The sequence below is a fragment of the Hirsutella rhossiliensis genome, assembly GCF_020360975.1.
Source record: "Hirsutella rhossiliensis strain HR02 chromosome Unknown scaffold00002, whole genome shotgun sequence".
Lineage (NCBI taxonomy): Eukaryota > Fungi > Ascomycota > Sordariomycetes > Hypocreales > Ophiocordycipitaceae > Hirsutella > Hirsutella rhossiliensis.
In genome coordinates this window covers 4,699,264-4,717,290 of record NW_025408668.1, presented here as the reverse complement: position 1 = coordinate 4,717,290, position 18,027 = coordinate 4,699,264, and the positions used below count along the sequence as shown (strand labels likewise).

Genomic DNA, 18,027 nt, shown 5'->3' with positions numbered 1-18,027 from the left:
ACCGACCATTTATTGTCGTGTGCCGTAGTGACCGGGTGTGAGCAAGCACAGAGTCACGGGTGAATTGCACAGGCGAGACGGAAGAGTGCTACTCTATGTAGTGCGTGCAAGTATACAAACGAGGGGATCGTGGACCCCAAAAGAGGAAAGTGACTCCCCCAACACCAGAAGCACCATCGCTCATATGTACATGACAGAAATCGCGTCCGTCAAAGGAGCAAGTCCACCATAGACAAGCTGGTGGTCCAGTTCAGGTCAACGCTGATATCCTCGACATTTACATCGCCAAACAAGACCGAGTCGCAATCCCGGTCCGGAGTTGGGAAACAGTCTTCCCAAGACAGAACGCCGGCCTGCTGCAACGCTAGACCAATGTCGAATTCCGGTGGGCATGGTCCGAAGGGGGGTACTGGAACGAAGTTCTCGTCAGCTGCTTGAACACCCTCGTCCAAGAGTGACTGCATCACACTCGCCGCCGGCAAGTGCAGTGAGGTGGACCAACGCGGTGGAGATAGGCCTGGATCGTCCTTCGCAGAGCCATTCGGCAAGCGCGGCTCGGATTCACACCCATCATCCACTTGGACAACACCAGTGGGGGCCGCTTGCAATCGAGACCCGGTCTCTGGGGAAGAAGAAGGCTTGCCGCGTCCGCGACGCAATTGACGACCCACCCGTCGTTTCTTGTCCCGTTGCCTCTCCTTTTGATAGTGAGCGTCGAGATGGCGAAAAAGGTCCTTTCTCGATCCAGCCTCCCGGTGCTGGAATTCCTTTGACATGGCATCCGTCCATTTGCTCAAAAAGGAATGGGGTGTCTGGCCCGTCTCCGGCCATTTCGCATCGTGTATGTCTCCACGCGCCCCCTTGCGCTTCCACTTGGCTGCATTACAAACGCTGCCGACCCTCTGTCTCCTTGGAGTGCAGATGACCACGTCAACTGCTCGAATGCCAGCACGGTCCACTTCGCCAGCCCAAAAGGCGGGTTGACCAGGGGTGACGTTGTCCACCAACTCAAGAACATCGTCAAACGATTCTTCCGCCGCAGGCTGGTAAGAGACCCAAAAGACTTGACTCCGTGCCAGAGCCGCCATGATCACATGGCCGTGGTAGAGGAAGAGAAGGGATGATCGTGGGGTCAGCCCCACAGGACAAAAAAGTGGGCGGTCGCTGGACCTTATATACCCCGAGGGTGGTCTGCAAAGACGGCCGCTCCCGCGTCATCCATCCAATCAACCGGTGGTGCTTCGCCTGCCTGTCTGTCTGTCCGGGATCCGACCCGGCCAAGTGTGGGGGCAAGGAAACTGGCGTAACCTGCCCTCATTGGACCCGCGACCTCCCCCCTGTCGGATGCGCTGCTATGACTACCTGTGCTCTCCCCTGTCGCTCCGGTCTACTACTGCAGTGAATCACGTGCGTTCATCCTGCTCTATGGGCTGGGCCGTTGTGCCATGGCCCCCTATAAACCAAACTTAAGTAATAGGGGGCCCAAGAGTATGAGTGACTCCCTCACTCTACTGTCTTCTCCCGCCAGTCGAAGTCCCAGTGTCCTCGTTCCTCTCGTCCAAAACCTCCCTCCTTTCGGTTTTTCTCGCTCCGCTCAGACAAAACTCCCTCCGGTCGTGGCCCAACGGGTATTGTTTGTAGTGTGTTTGTACGGTGAAGTGACTTCTGTTTGTTGGGTGGATTTGTCTCGTCCGCTTGCTCGTTGCACTCGCGCGTCCTCCGTCCTGTCGGGTGTTGAGTTTCCTAGTAAACACTTTACTCGATTGAAGATGGTCAACGTGGCTCTTCACAGCCGCCCCTACGGCGCGTCTGCACACCCTTCGGGTGTAGTTTTCCATAGTCCTGCTTGGGTCCTCCGGAGGTGATGTTGGAGTCTGTGCCTTGTGAACGGGGGTTGGCGTGGTGACTGGGAAAGGAACAAGTGCTTTGGTGTCACAGAGTGGTAGCCGGGGCAGTGTGATGTTCTTGTAAACGCATGTGAGGGCTACGATGGGGGAGTGGAAGATCTGCTCCTGGTAAACGTATTCACTGTTGCTCCTCACGTCGCTCCCTCTCTGTGCCTGCGTATGTTGCGTCTCGTGGTGGCCGGGGATGCATTGGGGTGAAGTCTACATGTGTGTTGGAAGGGGGGGCGGCAGCGGGTGCCTTTATACCCTTCAAGGGTCAACTGTCCGGGTCTCACGCCCGGTGAGTAGTGGATATGTGCATGGAAGCTTGCAGAACCTGGCCGAAGCTGCCTCTGACTAGCCATGCTCCCTCGCGGTCACTATCTCTATCTCTATCTGCCCGTCTACGGGTGTTTGTCTACGAGTGAGGGCATCGTGAGTGCCGTCTTGGGTGTGAGCGGGGCTGTCCGCCTGGTGTTTCCTAGGATCAATGAAAAGTCCCTCCCGTCAAGCTCGTTCTGACAGTTCGTCTCCTCACTTCCACACTTGTCAAGCCCTGTGCGTATAAAGCAAAAGTACCCTCTCTCTGGAAAAAAGGAGGAAATCATTTACCACTTGGTAAAGAAAAGGCCAAGAAGGACGTTGCCGAGACCCTCACGTGTTGAAACTGCCGGGTGGCTGAACGGGGCAACCTTGTGCCGCCTTGCACAAGACAAGAAAAGAAGACAAGTCACCACTGGCCGTGTGTGCTCCCCGTCCCTGTCGTGCACGAGGCTCTACAAAAGAGCCAGGTTTGAAAGTGCGTTGACGTCCTCTAGGCCGTGGTGACGCCGTCAGTGAGACACCCTTGCGGTGTTGAACGCATGTTCAAGATATGTTACCGGGAGCAAACGGTAAACGAAGCCCGTGTAGGGCGCAGTGGGAGTGCCGTGGACACTTGTCCAACTAAGCCTGCAGAAGACTCTCGTCTGATCCGCTCGGATCGGAAGAGAATCAAGAAGATGCCTTCCTCGTTCGCACTCACCACATTCCCGTGTAAAGCCTTCCCGGCCAAGTCAAGGAGTCTCTTGTCTCTGAACATCCAGTTGAAGATACCGGTACCATCTAGTTGTGGCGAAGCCACCATCATCAGTGGGCCTCCCGGCCGTTTGAAATCCTCACCTTCCGAGTCGTGGCGAAGCCACCATGTCCCTCACGGGTGAAATAAAGAGGAAGAGGAAGAACATCCGGATGCTCTTGCAATGGGCGACCCCGGGTCTTTATACCCTCTGTGTATGTGAAATGTCCGGGCGCTCCCCCCGGACGTAGGTGGATCCATGCAACCCTTTGGGAAGCTGGATGGATGACCAGCGTTGTCCGTCCCGTCCAATCAGCTGCTATGACCACCTGCACTCGTTCCCCTCCCTTCGGTCTAGTACTACATGGAAGCTAAAGCAACCTGTCTATGGGCTGGGCCGTTGTGCCATGGCCCCCTATAAACCAAACTTAAGTATATAGGGGGCGCGGCAGTCAAAGCGACCTCCCGTCTCTTTGTGTCCACTCCTTCCTGTCGTGTACCTCTGACTTCCCTCCGGTCGTCAACTCGCCTCCGGCTCAGACAATGCTCCTTCCCGTCGCGGGCCCAGTGTGTATTTTGTCCGTGTGCTTGTGCGGTGAAGTGACTTGCGTTTGTTTGGTGCGTGTGTTTTCTGTGTTCTGTCCGTCGCGTGCCCGTTGGGACACCTGCTCCTCTCGTCCTGTGTGAATTCCCTTGTGAACAGGTTTACTGGATTGAAGTCCCGTCAGTGCGGCTCTCCACACCCGGTCCTTCGGCCCGTGTGCACCCCCTTGCGGGGGATTGATTTCGTAGTCGTGAAGGAGGCCTCCGGCGGCGATCATTCAGTGTAGATTACTTGAAGAGAGTTATCTTGTAAACGGATGTGAATACTTGTAAACTGAATTGAGACTTTGTCAAGGGTTCACTCTACTGTCTCATGTCGCTTGCTTGTAAACGAGTACAACAAAAAGACTACGACCTAGTTCATTACCTTGAAAACGGGTAGGAATTCATTCTTCGTTCTCAATGAGGCGCTTTGCACAAAAAGCATTCAAGTTGTTTTGGTACTACAACCCTTAGCCGGGAGGGTAGTGCGAGTAAGGGACCGAGTGAGGTCATCACGAGACCCCAAAGGAGTAATTATTCTGCCAGCCTGGGATCATCTTGTCCTGTCTCGAGAATAGGATGCACCCTCTTCCACAACCGTTCGAGCCGGGGTGAAGTCATCTTAGGAGCAGCAAGGCTGCCGACAACAAACGCCACCATGAGAGCGGTGATGTGCGTCACGGCACAGAGAAGACACTCGACCTGCAAGGAACTGAGATGATCCACACTCAAATGCGTAGGGCCCTCCACAGCGCAGTAGTCGCACGGCATGCCATGATGGATTTGAAGAGTGCCTTTTACCCAAAAAGCGCATGACAAGCGCTACCAGCCGGTCAAAGCGAAAGCCTACTAGGGACTCCTCCGTTAGGCGGTAGCCTTCGCGGTCGCACAAGACGTGGTAGAAAAAGAGCAAGCAGCCGAGACTGTGCTCTCGACAGGCGGAGTCGCGTCCCCGAGAACGCTCCAGCTCCTTGGTTCTATACCTCGGAAGGGGTCGACACCCGTGCTGCCACAAGGCAAGACTGAGCCATATATTGATGTCTCCCTCCAGTTCGATGTAAGAGCGGGTCATGTCCTGCGACAACGACAGAATGGCCGACACTGCCTCCGGTTCCCGCTTGACTGGCTGTGACTCCTCTCGGAGACGCTTCCATTGGGTGGATAAAAGGACCAAGCCGCTGCCACAGCGGACTGCAGACTCTAGATCCAAGGGACAATGAGTGCCAAACTCACGGCGCAGCGCCTCAGATTCCAACATAGTGCACAGCACAGTCACCGTTCCCGGGTTCTCTTGTTCTCGTCGTCCCAATGCCTCCGCAATGGGCGAGGCAAAGCACACCACTTGGTGTTGCATGTCGAACGGGGTGTCTCTTTGCTGCCCCGCAAACCCTTGCCATGACTTTCGCCGGGCTCAGGAGCTAAACTCTGTCTTGTCTAACGACAGAGGATCAACCAGCCTCGGTTGAATGGATGAAAAAAAAAGAAGAGAAGAAACCCTCCTTGGTTCTGTTGAGTGAAGTGGGCGCCGCGCCATCTTTATCTTACCCTCTCGGTTGTGTGGATCTCCCCACCTCTGTCCGGGTTCTGCCCGACCCTTCCTGTATGGATGTGCATGGAAACTCATCGTAACCTACACAATCTGACGTGCGTTGTCCCTCCTGTCCAATCCGCTCTTATGACAGCTCCACTCCGTCCCTCTCCGTTTCCGCCTACAACTCACACGTGATGCTCCGTGTGTCTAGGACTGGGGCTGGGCCGTTGTGCCATGGCCCCCTATAAACCAAACTTAAGTAATAGGGGGCCCAAGAGTAGCAGTGACTCCCTCACTCCTACAAGGTCCTCGCTGCCTGCTCGTACCAGTGTCCTCCATCCAGTCGTCCGTTCTCGCTCCGCTCAAGCACCTCCCTCCGGTCGGGGTGGCCCAACGGGTATTGTTTGGATGTGGCGTGTATGACCGAGTGACTTGGTGTGTCGTGTGTTCGTGTTGGGATTCGTCACTCAGTCTGTCTCCACGTGTGTTGTTCAGTCAGTGTCCGTCGTATGCCCCTCCGGGACATTCACTCCTCCTGTCGTGCATATGCTGTCTTGTAAACGGTGTCTACGATCTGATGTTTTTTGAACGTGACTCTTCACGCCCAAACCTTCGGCTTGGTCGCACCCCTTCGGGGTAATTTCCATAGTCATGGATGGGCCCTCCGGGGGTGATCAGAGGGGCATCCCTTGTAAACGGCTTATGTTCTTGTAAACGTCGGCATGTGCTGCGGACGAGCGCTCGGAGGGATTTCCATGTGGACACTGCTTTGGAATACTCCCCCGAGTTGGTGGTGGTGGTGATGATGATGACGAGAGTCTTTTGTGTTCTCGCCTGACTTGGACCGTTGGACGCAAAACAAGGGATTGACTTTGATGTCATGTGCAGCGATTATGACTGCGCACTAACCTCTTCCGCGATCCCGCACAGGAGAGACTTGGGGTATGAATGCCCCTGACAAGTTGGCACCTCCGACCCATTGAAGACAGACCCGGTAGACCGGAGGACAATATCTTAGTAAAGATACTGGCATGCAGGCGTTCGTTGGCTCGACCACGCGTCCCACCCGTAGACACCCCACCTGCCCAATACAGTAGTCGTGATGGCTTCACTTCTTTGGCCGGGACTACTTCTGGAGGACTCGCTGTGAGCGGCAGTGACCGCGCGGGAGCGTTATAGTTGAGTAGAACAGATAGAGTGACTACGTTCACAAGGACTAGCCACAAGTTTATGCACATGAACTGTTTACAGGAACATTGCACTGCCCTGGCTACAGACTGGGCAAAGCGTTTACAAGATAATACTCTCCAAGGGCTACCAACTCTGAGTGATCACCTCCGGAGGACCCAAGCAGGACTACGGAAAACAACCCCCCCGAAGGGGGGTGCGACGAGGCCGAAGGTCGAGGCGTGGATGTCACACTTACGAGTCTTCAATCGAGCAACTACGTTCACAAGAAAGTAGTACCCCGTCAAGAGGAGCACGTGTCCGACGGGCACACGACGGACAACACACAAGAGCACAGTCCAGGCAGGGCTGACCGAGCGAATGCAATGAGCAAGGGAATGGTGAGAACAAGACGGGAGTCTTGACTGACTGAGCGAGTGAATACGAGCAAAGGAACTGTGACGGGAGGAACGAACACACAGATCAAGTACACGGCACGTACGAAACACACACAAACAAAACCCGTTGGGCCCGCGACTGGAAGGAGCACTGTCTGAGCGGGCGAGTTTTGAACGACTGGAGGAGTCAATGGTACACGACAGGAAGGAGTGGACTGTAGGGGAGACGGATGTCGACTCTACCCCCGGGCCCCCTATATCCTTAAGTTTGGTTTATAGGGGGCCTCTGCTCCATGGCCCAGTCTTTAGACACCTTTCACGCACGTGATTGAGTGTAGTACTAAGCAGAAACGACGGGGGGGAGTGCATGCAGTCATAAGAGCCAATCGAACGGAGGGCAGATGGCGCGTCACACATGCAGGTTACGTAGTTTCACTGCATACCCCACTACTGGACGGGCGCAGAGCCCGGACACTGTACGCGTCGGAGACATAAGAAGAGGATTCGCCCACTCACTTGAACCTTGGATGGTTCATTCCTTCATCCACCTTCCATATGGAAGCTGTCGGCTCTCGGCATCAGGGGGAGCGGGAAATTCCCGGTGGAACTGTTTTTCTTTTTTGTGTACTCACTCTGCACAGGCCTCCTTCACTCGCGTGAGTCAAGATGGATTGACTGGTCTACCAGCCCGAACGCGTCCTTTGTCTCTCTAGAGACGCGCTACGCACTATTTATCGGGTTAGGTGCCCGCTTGCTGTCATCTGTGCTGGGCACAGTCTTGACTCTTGCCATTTTCACCACACCCGGCGACCGAGCAGAGCTGGCTTGGCCTACAACTTCACGCACTTTTCTCCAGCGGAGCTTCGACAGGAGTCTTCCTCTTCCTGTTGGTGTATAGTGGGCAGCATGGGTCTGCCACCTTTTCATGGGACAGTTTCTGCCTACTGTCCTCCACTTCTCACCTCATGGACGGGGGACTGCGACTGTTGCGATCACTCGTTTTGTTGGCGCCCCGAGGCTCAGCGCTGGTGCGAGCGATGGGTTTTTATTCTGTCAGTGACGAGACAGAATCTTTCAACCCTCTGTCTGTTCGCGAGACTGAGGGACTCCCTCGGTCCCAGGAGCTTCGTCTACTGGGCGGCACAGCGTGCACAGGACGGCCTCTTTTTCCACAGAGTGTTGTTGCATCTCGGTTCGGATGACGCAGGGCTCAGCTACGAAGAGAGTGGTGCCTTGCAGCATCATATGGGGTCAGCGCCAGATGCCGGTATTGCTGCGGACTCGGATTTCTCGGAGGCCATTGTTGCGCGGCTGTCTTGCTGCGCGGAGCAGAGGAGGGTGCAAGTCCTTTTCTGGGCTTCTCACATGGTCAGGGACGGTACGGTCAGCTCTGGCTGTGAAGGGCTCCTCCCTATTCTCTTGCATGATATACAGAAGGCTGGTGCCTCGAAGGCATAGTTTGTCTATAATGTGTGGCTTTCATTGGGGATTTTCATTTGTGTGTTGGGGAGCGTCGGCGCTGCGGAGACCTTTCCTATTTTGGATGTCACGATGGCTTCACTTAGGCATGCACTCACACAGAGTAAGGCCTGTAGTAGAGATACACTTCACCCGACCCTGCACTCCACTCGTGCATCTGGCTAGACAATACACGGCTACAGATGGTCATTCCAGACATGCGTAGTCTTTTACAAGAGCGTTCATTCAATCCCTCCAGGACAGACAAATGTCACAAAGATCGTAGACTCTCGACCGTTTACAAGGTCAAACCCCTTCCCGGCTACCACTTTGATGATCACCCCGGATCCTTCACCACTATGGACATTACCTCCGAAGGAGGTGCATCGAGCCGGAGGTCGAGATGTGGAAGCCACGCTCACGACTCTTCAATCGAGTATGACGTTTACATGACAGTAGAGACACCACAAGAGGAGCAAACGGAGTGCGACGGACACAGACACGCGTGCCGGCAGACTCAAAGTCAACAACACCACACGTGAAAGTCACTCGTCCCTACAAGCACACAGACCAATCACACACTGGGCCATCCGACTGGAGGGAGGAAGACGACCGGAGGGAGATTTGGACGACCAGAGGGAGGTCAACAGTACCGAGCCGGAGGTGAGGGACACAAAGAGACGGGAGGTCGCTTTGACTGCCAGGCCCCCTATTACTTAAGTTTGGTTTATAGGGGGCCATGGCACAACGGCCCAGCTCTAGACACCTTGCGCAGCTTGAGTGTGGTACTAAGCAGAAACGACGGGGGGGAGTGCATGCAGTCATAACGACCAATGAGACGAGAGGGATCAGGTCGGTGCAGAGGATGCAGGTTGCGTAGCTTCCATGCACGTCCAAGTCATATGACGGGGTGGGAGACCACCCGGACACAGGTGGAGAACACACCCACGGGTGAGCTATAAGAAGGGGGTGCCCGCCTCTTTGACACTGGAACCTAAGACGGTTCTACTCTCCTCTTTCATTTTGAAGAGGAGGCAAGGGGACGGAGGCGCTACCGCCCTCGACTACACAGAACGCTGCAGTTCTTTCACACCAGCCTTGACTGACTGAGACAGCAGACAGAGGACCGGAGGGATGGACGCACACATACAACGTGGCCTGGGGGACACAAGGAGAAGAAAGTGACGAGAGGAACAATCAGAGTCAAGTGACTGCGAAGAAACAAGGTGAGAAAGGTGACGAGAGGAACGGACAGACACAGAGGATCAGTGATCAAGAAGAAACGAACAGGGGAACAAAGAGAGAGAAGCCCTCTGAGTGGACTCACTTGTCCACGGCCCTCTCTTTCTTCTACACTGCCCCCGCCATGGGGACTCGGTTGGTATCCGCATCTGGGTAAGACTCCCTTGCGAACACCGTGACTCAATTGCCAGAAGGCATCGGGTGAGAACAGGTTGGACATTGTTCACTCGCTCCCCCGGGCCTTGAGGACTTGGTGAGAGTCAAGTGACTGCGAAGGAACACTCGGAGAAGGGGACGGCACACACCCAAGACGGCACTCACGATGCCCTCACTCGTAGACAGACACACGGAGGGGAAAATAGAGATAGTTACCGCGAGGGAACATGGCTAGTCAGAGGCAGCTTCGGCCAGGTTCTGCAAGCTTCCATGCACCCACACAATTGACCGGGCGTGAGACCCGGACGCAAATGGGTCACATCCAGGGTATAAAGGCACCCGCTGCCGCCCCCCCCCTTCCAACACACATGTAGACTTCACCCCAATGCATCCCCGGCCTCTACTGGACGCAACACATCGCACACGGTCTTTTCTTCCTCCGCGTAGACCTTTCTCCATGAGCCGTTTAACAAGGGAACGGAACAGATAGTAGACTCAGCCCTCCTCGTCTAGAAGAGACTGACGGAATGAATCCAGATTCCGCTGCCCCGACTACACCTTGAACCCCTTTGCAAGCACCTGACAGCGTTTACAAGAGACAGACTGGGTGATCACCTCCGGAGGATCCTTCAGAGCTATGAAGGCAATCCCCGAAGGGGGTGCAGGCAGGCCGAAGGACTGACTGTGGAGAGCCACGCTGCAAGAATCTTCAAATCGACTCAACCCGTTCACTAGGGAATCTACACAGGACACGAGGCGAGCGTCTGAAAGGCGCGCGACGGACTAAACACTACACAGTCGCACCAAAGAACAATCGTGCATACCGGTACGGACTAAGTGACGGATACCAACACACAAACACACCACCCCAAGTCACTCAGTCACACACAACCACGTGAACACACCCGCACACACAACCGCCAATCACAGCCTGGGCCACGACCGGAGGGAGTTTTGTATGAGCGGAGCGAGATCTGACGAGTGGAACGAGGAACTGGACGACTGGAGGGAGGACACTGGTACGAGCCTGGAGGGCGAAGTCGGTGTGTGACGGGAGGTCACGCATACCCCCGCGCCCCCTATATCCTTAAGTTTGGTTTATAGGGGGCCTCTGCTCCATGGCCCAGCTCTAGACACCTTGCTTTAGCTTGGATGTAGTTTATAACAGTTTTGTACCGGAGGGGAGACACTGAGTCATAGGAAGGTACACCCCGGCGGAGGGGTACTACGTCATTGGTCAGCTTCGCAGTTGCATGACCCCACTACAGGACGGGTTGGGAGCCCGGACGGATACAGCACACGCGGCTGGGGACAAAGCCGTATAAAGGGCAGGCTCGCCCCCCAACAAGTAGAGCGACTGTGGGACACTTCTCTCTTTCCCTTGCATCTTCACAACGGAGTGGGACACGAGAGAGAGAACACTGTTTTTGGTCGGCCAAGGAGACGACTCGATCCAGGGTAGGCCATCCCTGTTTTTTCCGACTACGGGGAAATGGCGGCCCGGAGGATATCGCTTACTCAGGCATAGAGTCAGGTGACTACGCGGGAAGCCCGCGTGCTGTGTATCTATCGTCTCTGGGTCACTGGGGTGACGCGACCACCCCACGTCATCGCACCATTGGAATAGGTGCACTGTTCTTTTGGAACCACGGAGTGATTTCCGTCGATTCGGGATCGATTACCTGTCGGGACTCTTTTTCGTTCCGAGCTATGGAGCGGGCACGACAGCAGCCGGACTTCAGCCAGGTGGCGCACAACTTCAGGGATGCAGCCGAACACTTTGAGCGGTGCGAAAACCTGCCGGCAGTGGACGGCGGGGCTCGTCTTCTCGAGAGGATGGAGCTCATGATGGAGCGTTTTACCGCCTTGGAGCAGACGATGAATCGTCGCTTTGACCAAGTGGACCGCCGAATGGATGGCTTAGACCGCAAGGTCATCGTTTCGTGGGTTGACCCCTCCGTAGTGCTTCTCAGCTTGAGCTGCTGACCCTACTTCTTCGCCGTTCGGTAGGAACCGGAACGCAGTGGTGCAGGCTCGGAATGGCACGGTTGTCCGCGGAGACATGGATCTGGTGCCCCTGCACAGCGTTCTCACGGGCGAAGTGATTGACGGCTTTCCTAGGAACGTGAATCAGATGGAAAGGCTGCACGGTAGGCGGCCCTGTCAATGTTGAATCGTCCAGAGCTGACAAAGTCGCCCGGGGTGACAGCACGAGATGTGGACCAGCTATTGCTCCACGTGGGAGAATCCGTCGTGGGCTCCGCAGCGGAGAAGAAGAAGAACCTGAAGTTTGCCACCGGGCTGGTCACACGGGAGCTGTGACGTTTTCAAAACAGATTGATGATGGATGGAGTTTGTCCCTTGTACTTCGGAGCGTAGGCGTTGGGGAACACTTACCGCATCGGCGTGTCACGATGCCCTCACATAGCAATAGTGTCTACTCTTGGGAGGCCAATGAAGAAGCCGCGTGACTTGAACAGGAACATGCACATGCACACGTGACGCACACTGAGTAGACATCCACAACGTTGACAAGTATTCCTCAAGCGTTTACAAGAACACCACCCAAAGAGTAGAGTAACCCACGTTTACAAGGTAGCCCATTCATTCACTCTGTACTGAATTATCACCTCGGAGGATCCTTCATCACTTCGAAAGCAATCCCCCAAAGGGGTGCAGACAGGCCGAAGGACTGGGTGTGGAAGCCACGCTCACATCTCTTCAATCGAGTAAACCCGTTTACAAGCCGGTCTTCACGCGACAGGAGGAGCAATTGTCCCGCAGGGCATGCGACGGACCATACACAAGAACACAGTCCCGGAGACTGACCGACCGAATGCAATTCAAAGTCACTGGCACATGCACTGACAGTACAAAAGCTACATCCTGGGCCCCGACCGGAGGTGCTTGAGCGGAGCGAGTCTTTGCACGACTGGAGGGAGTCAAAGGGACTTCGACTGGCGGGAGAAGACAGTAGAGTGAGGGAGTCACTTCTACTCTTGGGCCCCCTATTACTTAAGTTTGGTTTATAGGGGGCCTCTGCTCCATGGCCCAGCTCTAGACACCTTGCTTTAGCTTGGATGTAGTTTATAACAGTTTTGTACCGGAGGGGAGACACTGAGTCATAGGAAGGGACTTGACGGAGAGAAAGGACCACGTCGATTGGATAGCTTGTGCAACTTGCATATCCACCCACTTACGGTCGGGTTGGTGCAGCGGACACATCCAGCATACGGAGTATAAGACCAGGTGGTCGCCCACTTTCCTGAACCGAGAAGGTTCACGCTTTCTCTTTCCACTCAGGCAGAGAGACACAACCCGCTCGGAGAAAGGGTAAACTGACGGTCGGGAGACGCCACCACATACACGGACGGACAAGCAGAAGCGATGGGAATCGGTACAGTCCATAAAGTCGTGGACGCAGGCGGCGCTTTTCATCGTGGAGATGTAGACGGACCGTCGTCCACTTGTTGCGGATGGGTTTTTACCATCGCCCAGTGGCAGCACATCCTGGATGCCTCTACGCTCTTGCGGCGGGAGCTGGAGGAGAGCCGCGCCTGGTCTGCTTTGTCGGATGATATGACCCGCCCGTTTGGCCAGCTCGAGAGAGAGCTGCACGAGGTATTATGTTCCGTGCTGCATCGTTTCTCCGGGGACATCCCGGTTTGGCCATGTCGTATGGCTTTGCCGCATCAGCTGCAGGGGTTTTGCAGCCCCTACCCAAACGAGGCGGATCACAGCCTGGGCTGTCTTGTCTTTGCATTTCGCCGGTGCCACTTGGCTGGTTTGCGGGAAGACGACCGAGAGAGTGGTCTCTTTGCTGGACACGTTCTGGGCAGTGTACGGGCGTGTCTTTTGCAGGGCTATGGACCCGAAGAGGGCATCATTCGTGCATGTTGCGACCACGCCCGCTGCGTCAATCGCCTAGGTTTGACCAGTGTGACTCTTGAGCAGGCTCAAGGTCTTCTTTGTGTGTACACCCACTTGACGGCTCTTGCTTTCGCCGTGATGGCCGATAGCACTGATGCGGTGGAGACGTTGAAGGCCCGCTTTGACCGTCTCTGGAAGCGGGTGCATCATCTCCTGCTTGCCGGACAGGATGATCTCTGTCCTCGTTTGCCTACTTTGACTCGATAGTTTGTTGTCTGGAGTGCATCGTGAGCACGGACGGGGAAAGGAACGCGGTGCTGGCACGATCTCGACTTGTTCTCTTTGACTTGCAAAGGAGGAAGCCGGGTTGCATTCTGAATGCCTTGATGAATCGTCTGACTGTAGATTGGAGTAGGCCTCGCATCCGTTTACAAGTAGATCACGTAGATAGTGTACCCACCCTCGTTTACAAGATCATCCACTTCCTTCACTCTGTACTGAATTATCACCCCGGAATCCATTCACGACTATGGAATCAACCCCCCCGAAGGGGGGTGCAGACAGGCCGTAGGACTGGCTGTGAAGAGTCACACTCACGATATTCAATGGAATCAACTCGTTTACAAGGAAGTCGACACAAGACACGGGACTGGTGACCGCGACCGTATGGGAGCACAGGAACAATTGTTGGCAACCACAAGCACGAGAGCACCGAACAGAATGAGCGTCAACCTTCATACCATCTTCAATCGAACACAACCCGTTCACAACATCACTCACGTTCACGAAGCACACAAGACTGAGTGCAACGCCACACAACAGACCCACTCACGCACTCAGTCAATCCGCGTACGTGAACCACACACTACACATGACCAACCCCCAACCAATCACAGCCTGGGCCCACGACCGGAGGGAGTTTTGTATGAGCGGAGCGAGATCTGACGAGTGGAACGAGGAACTGGACGAGAGGAACGAGGACACTGTGACCGAGCCCGGAGGGTGAGATTGTGTGTGACGGGAGGTCACGCATACCCCCGCGCCCCCTATATCCTTAAGTTTGGTTTATAGGGGGCCATGGCACAACGGCCCAGCCCCAGTCCTAGGTAGCTTTCCCGCTCAGGGATTGACTACAGTACATAGCACGGAAGGACGGGACGGACAGCAGTGAGTCATAACAGCCTATCTGAATGGAGGGAGGATGCTGGTTCTCATTGGATAGCTTCCACGTAGTGGTTGCATAGCCAGGGCAAGTATGGACGGGAGAGACCCGGACATATGCGGGAGCGCAAACATTGAAAGATTATAAGAGGGGACGGCGCCCTCCAACACACCACTGAACCCAGCACGGTTCCTCTCCTCTTCATTTTCCTTGGCGAAGAGGGCAATGGCGTCTACGGCGCGACCAGAGGACCGCCTGGTGAGAACAGTCTAGTCACGGGAGACTACATGGTGGCTGGGCCACGACAAGACACCGGACGGTAAGGACTATTGACAAACACAGACAGGGACAAGAAGGACACTCTGGGTGAGAACCTACCCGGAGCACGAGCAGTGACGGTCTAGAGACATGGACAGACTCGGGTTTTGTCCTCTTACTTTCGTCGAGCAGAAAGCATCGTTTGAACTGAAATCACCGGGATACCGGTGGTCAAGAGACACGCACAGGCCTGTTCTGTTTTTTTCCTTGTTTCTTTCTTCCCGTGGAAGGAGAAAGCATCGGGTGCCGACTGACTGGTGCACGCGTTCCCGCCGCAGCCCTCGGCCGGGCTTGCGCTCCACTTGTTCCCCTTGGAGGATTTCGGTCGGTATCCGCATCTTGGGAGACTCGATCTGTATCCTGTGCACGCGCTTCCACTGCGCCCTGCGGGCTACGCTCCCGCTTGTTTCCGTTCTCGAGGAAAAGGGAATGCACTCCGCGCGCCCGGGCGCTCCGTCGACCACCATCCCGCGGCCAATTGGACAGGACAAGAGTCGGTGTGGACTCGTTGGGTGAGAGAAGCGAACCGCCAAAGCCCTTGCCGAGAAGCACGGCAGAAACACGCCCGTGGGAGAAGCAGTGACGAGAGGGAAAAGACTGAAACGTCGGAAGACAAGCAGTCGGACGCTGAGGGGCAACCCGCCTTCCTTTCGAGTCGTCACGATGCCCTCACATGGCACGTAGACGGCAGACGGCAGCCCCTGTGAACGTATAGGCCAAGAAGCACCCTGACCTTCAGACTATCTCCGCGCAGACAGTTGGACGGCAGACCTTAAGGACCGTAGACCCAGCCCTCGGGAGAAGAATCGGAAGGAGGAACAGTGACCGTGGGGAAAGCGCCACAGCAACCCAGGACAGCAGAGGAAGCGACAGGGGGAGCGGGCAGAAAATGTGGCACGGAAGTAGAAGTACAGATAGAGTGACCACGTTCACAAGGGGCAGACTGAACCTATGCTGCTGAATAGAAGCACCCACCGCCCCGGCTACCACATGAAACCTATAAGCATCCTAGATAGAAACCGTTTACAAGTACACTCAACGTTTACTAGAGAATGAGCTCCAAGCAATCCACCCTGAGCTTAAGCCCCGCAGGGCATTTCACGACTACGGTCATTACACCCGAAGGGTGTGCAGGCGAGCCGAAGGTTCGACTGTGGAGAGTCACGTTCACCATCTTCAACCGAGTAAAGCGTTTACTAGGAAGTAAACAATCCAAGAGGAGCAAGTGTCCAACGGGCTCGCGACGGACTGACAGTACAGAACAGTCTAAGTAGGACTGACTGAGCGAGGGCACCGAGCAAAGGAACAAGGTGAGGGACCAACAGTCTGCATGAATGTCACTGGCACGCAGACACACAGTACAAAAGCTACCCGTTGGGCCGCGACTGGAAGGAGCTTTGTGCGACCGGAGCGAGTCTTTGCACGAGTGGAGGGAGTCAAAGGTACCGCAGCTGGAGGCGAGGATTGTGAGAGGGACGGAGTCACTCGGACACCCAGGCCCCCTATTACTTAAGTTTGGTTTATAGGGGGCCATGGCACAACGGCCCAGCCCCAGTCCTAGGCAGGTTACTACAAAGTAGTTTCACTGCGGTCCATAGGCGAAGACGACCGGCAGGAGACAAGCAGTACTAAGAACCAATCAGACGGATGGATAGATGGTACGTTACTCGTGTGGGTTGCGCAGCTTCCACACACCCACTCGGAAATGGACGGGCGCGAGACCCGGACACTGGTGGGGACTACACACCACGGAGGAAGTATATAGAGGGGGCTGCCCCCTCGACACGGAACCCGGCGGTTCTTCTCTTCTTCTCTTTCATTTTGGAGAGGGACAGAGCGGCTGCGCCACGACGATACAAGAGGCACGAGAAGTGACGCATAAGCAACCCCGATCAACGGATGCAAAGGACAGGAGGACGAAATGACACGCACAGACTGGTCTACAGCCCAGAGCAGGTTGACTCTGCCTCTTTTACCCCCAAGCAGAGGACGCAAGGACAAGAGGACTGATAGTAGGACCAAGCGGATGCGAAAGGGGCTAACGGACGCAGGAGACGGAGTCTTGACGGAGCGACCGCAGGGAGCGAGGGAATAATGGGAGAGGAACGAACAATTGGAAACCCGGCAAGGGGATATGGGGGCTGCCGCCCACACACACAGAACCCGGCGGTTCTCTCATTCCTTCTCTTCTACTGGTAGGAACAGCATGGAAGGACAAGAGGTCCACTCCGCTTCCTTTCTTCTCCACTGTCCCCGCGGCAGGGACTCGGTTGGTATCCGCATCTTGGGGACAAAGGCGTGTATCTTGTGCGCGCGCTGGCGCTTGCTCCCGTATGGACTCCCACTGCGTTCGACAGCCCGGCCGGGCGTCTCACCAGAAAGGTTTGCATGGCCCAGGGGACATGACTGGAGTCAGTGTTGACTTGTTGGGTGAGCGAAGCGAGGTCGGAAATCCCTTGCGCAGAGGCCAGGACCGATCAACCCCAGACGGTTCCTCCTCCTATGCCAGCAGGAGCTGTTTGGCAAGTGTCGGAAGACACGGAGCGAGACGCCAAGGGGGCAGCCCCGCCTTCCTCTTTCAGCGGCCACGATGCCCTCACGCAGCACGTAGACTGTAGACAAGCATGCAGATGAACGAATCACATGGTGTCTTGGGCACCTTCCATCAGCTTCCATGCAACCCACAACTGACCGGGCCAGCACCCGGACACTCTACGCACACGAGAGGTATAAAGGCACGGGCTGCCGCCCACCCACGTAGACTGAATGAATCGTAATGCATCCCCGGCCACCACGAGCCGCAACACCCTTGGGCACAGAGATGCAGCGACGTGAGGAGCGACAGCGAATCCGTCCACAAGGAACACATCTTCCACTCCACCATCGTAGCCCTCACATGCGTTCACACGGTCACCCATGGCCCCTGGCTACCACCCACTCCACCCAAGCACTCGTTCCTTTCCCAGTCACCACGCCAACCCCCGTTTACAAGGAACAGCCTTGAAGTTCACCTCCGGAGGACCATTTCATGACTATGGACATTACCTCCGAAGGAGGTGCAGGAGCGCCGAAGGTGCGGATGTGAGGAGCCACGCTGCAAGAATCTTCAATTGAGTAGACATGTTCACAAGGGAATCCACGCAAATACAAGAGGAGCGATTGTCCGGAGGGCATGCGACGGACACGACACAATACAC

At 55.5% G+C, this 18,027-nt stretch overlaps 2 protein-coding genes across 2 annotated transcripts; one reads left to right on the top strand and one right to left on the bottom strand.

Annotated features, from left to right (window-relative positions):
* Positions 1–209: 209 nt before the first annotated feature.
* Positions 210–1,088, bottom strand: HRG_02137 (uncharacterized protein; the record flags this gene model as incomplete). The annotated part of the gene is made up of 1 exon (XM_044860608.1): positions 210–1,088. The coding sequence occupies one exon, from the start codon at positions 1,086–1,088 to the stop codon at positions 210–212; it is 879 nt and encodes a 292-aa protein (XP_044724241.1).
* Positions 1,089–11,190: 10,102 nt separating this feature from the next.
* On the top strand, positions 11,191–11,802 carry HRG_02136 (uncharacterized protein; the record flags this gene model as incomplete). Its single annotated transcript, XM_044860607.1, has 3 exons — positions 11,191–11,423; positions 11,491–11,630; positions 11,690–11,802. 3 exons carry the CDS (start codon positions 11,191–11,193, stop codon positions 11,800–11,802), a joined length of 486 nt encoding a protein of 161 aa, XP_044724240.1.
* Between the last annotated feature and the right edge of the window lie 6,225 nt (positions 11,803–18,027).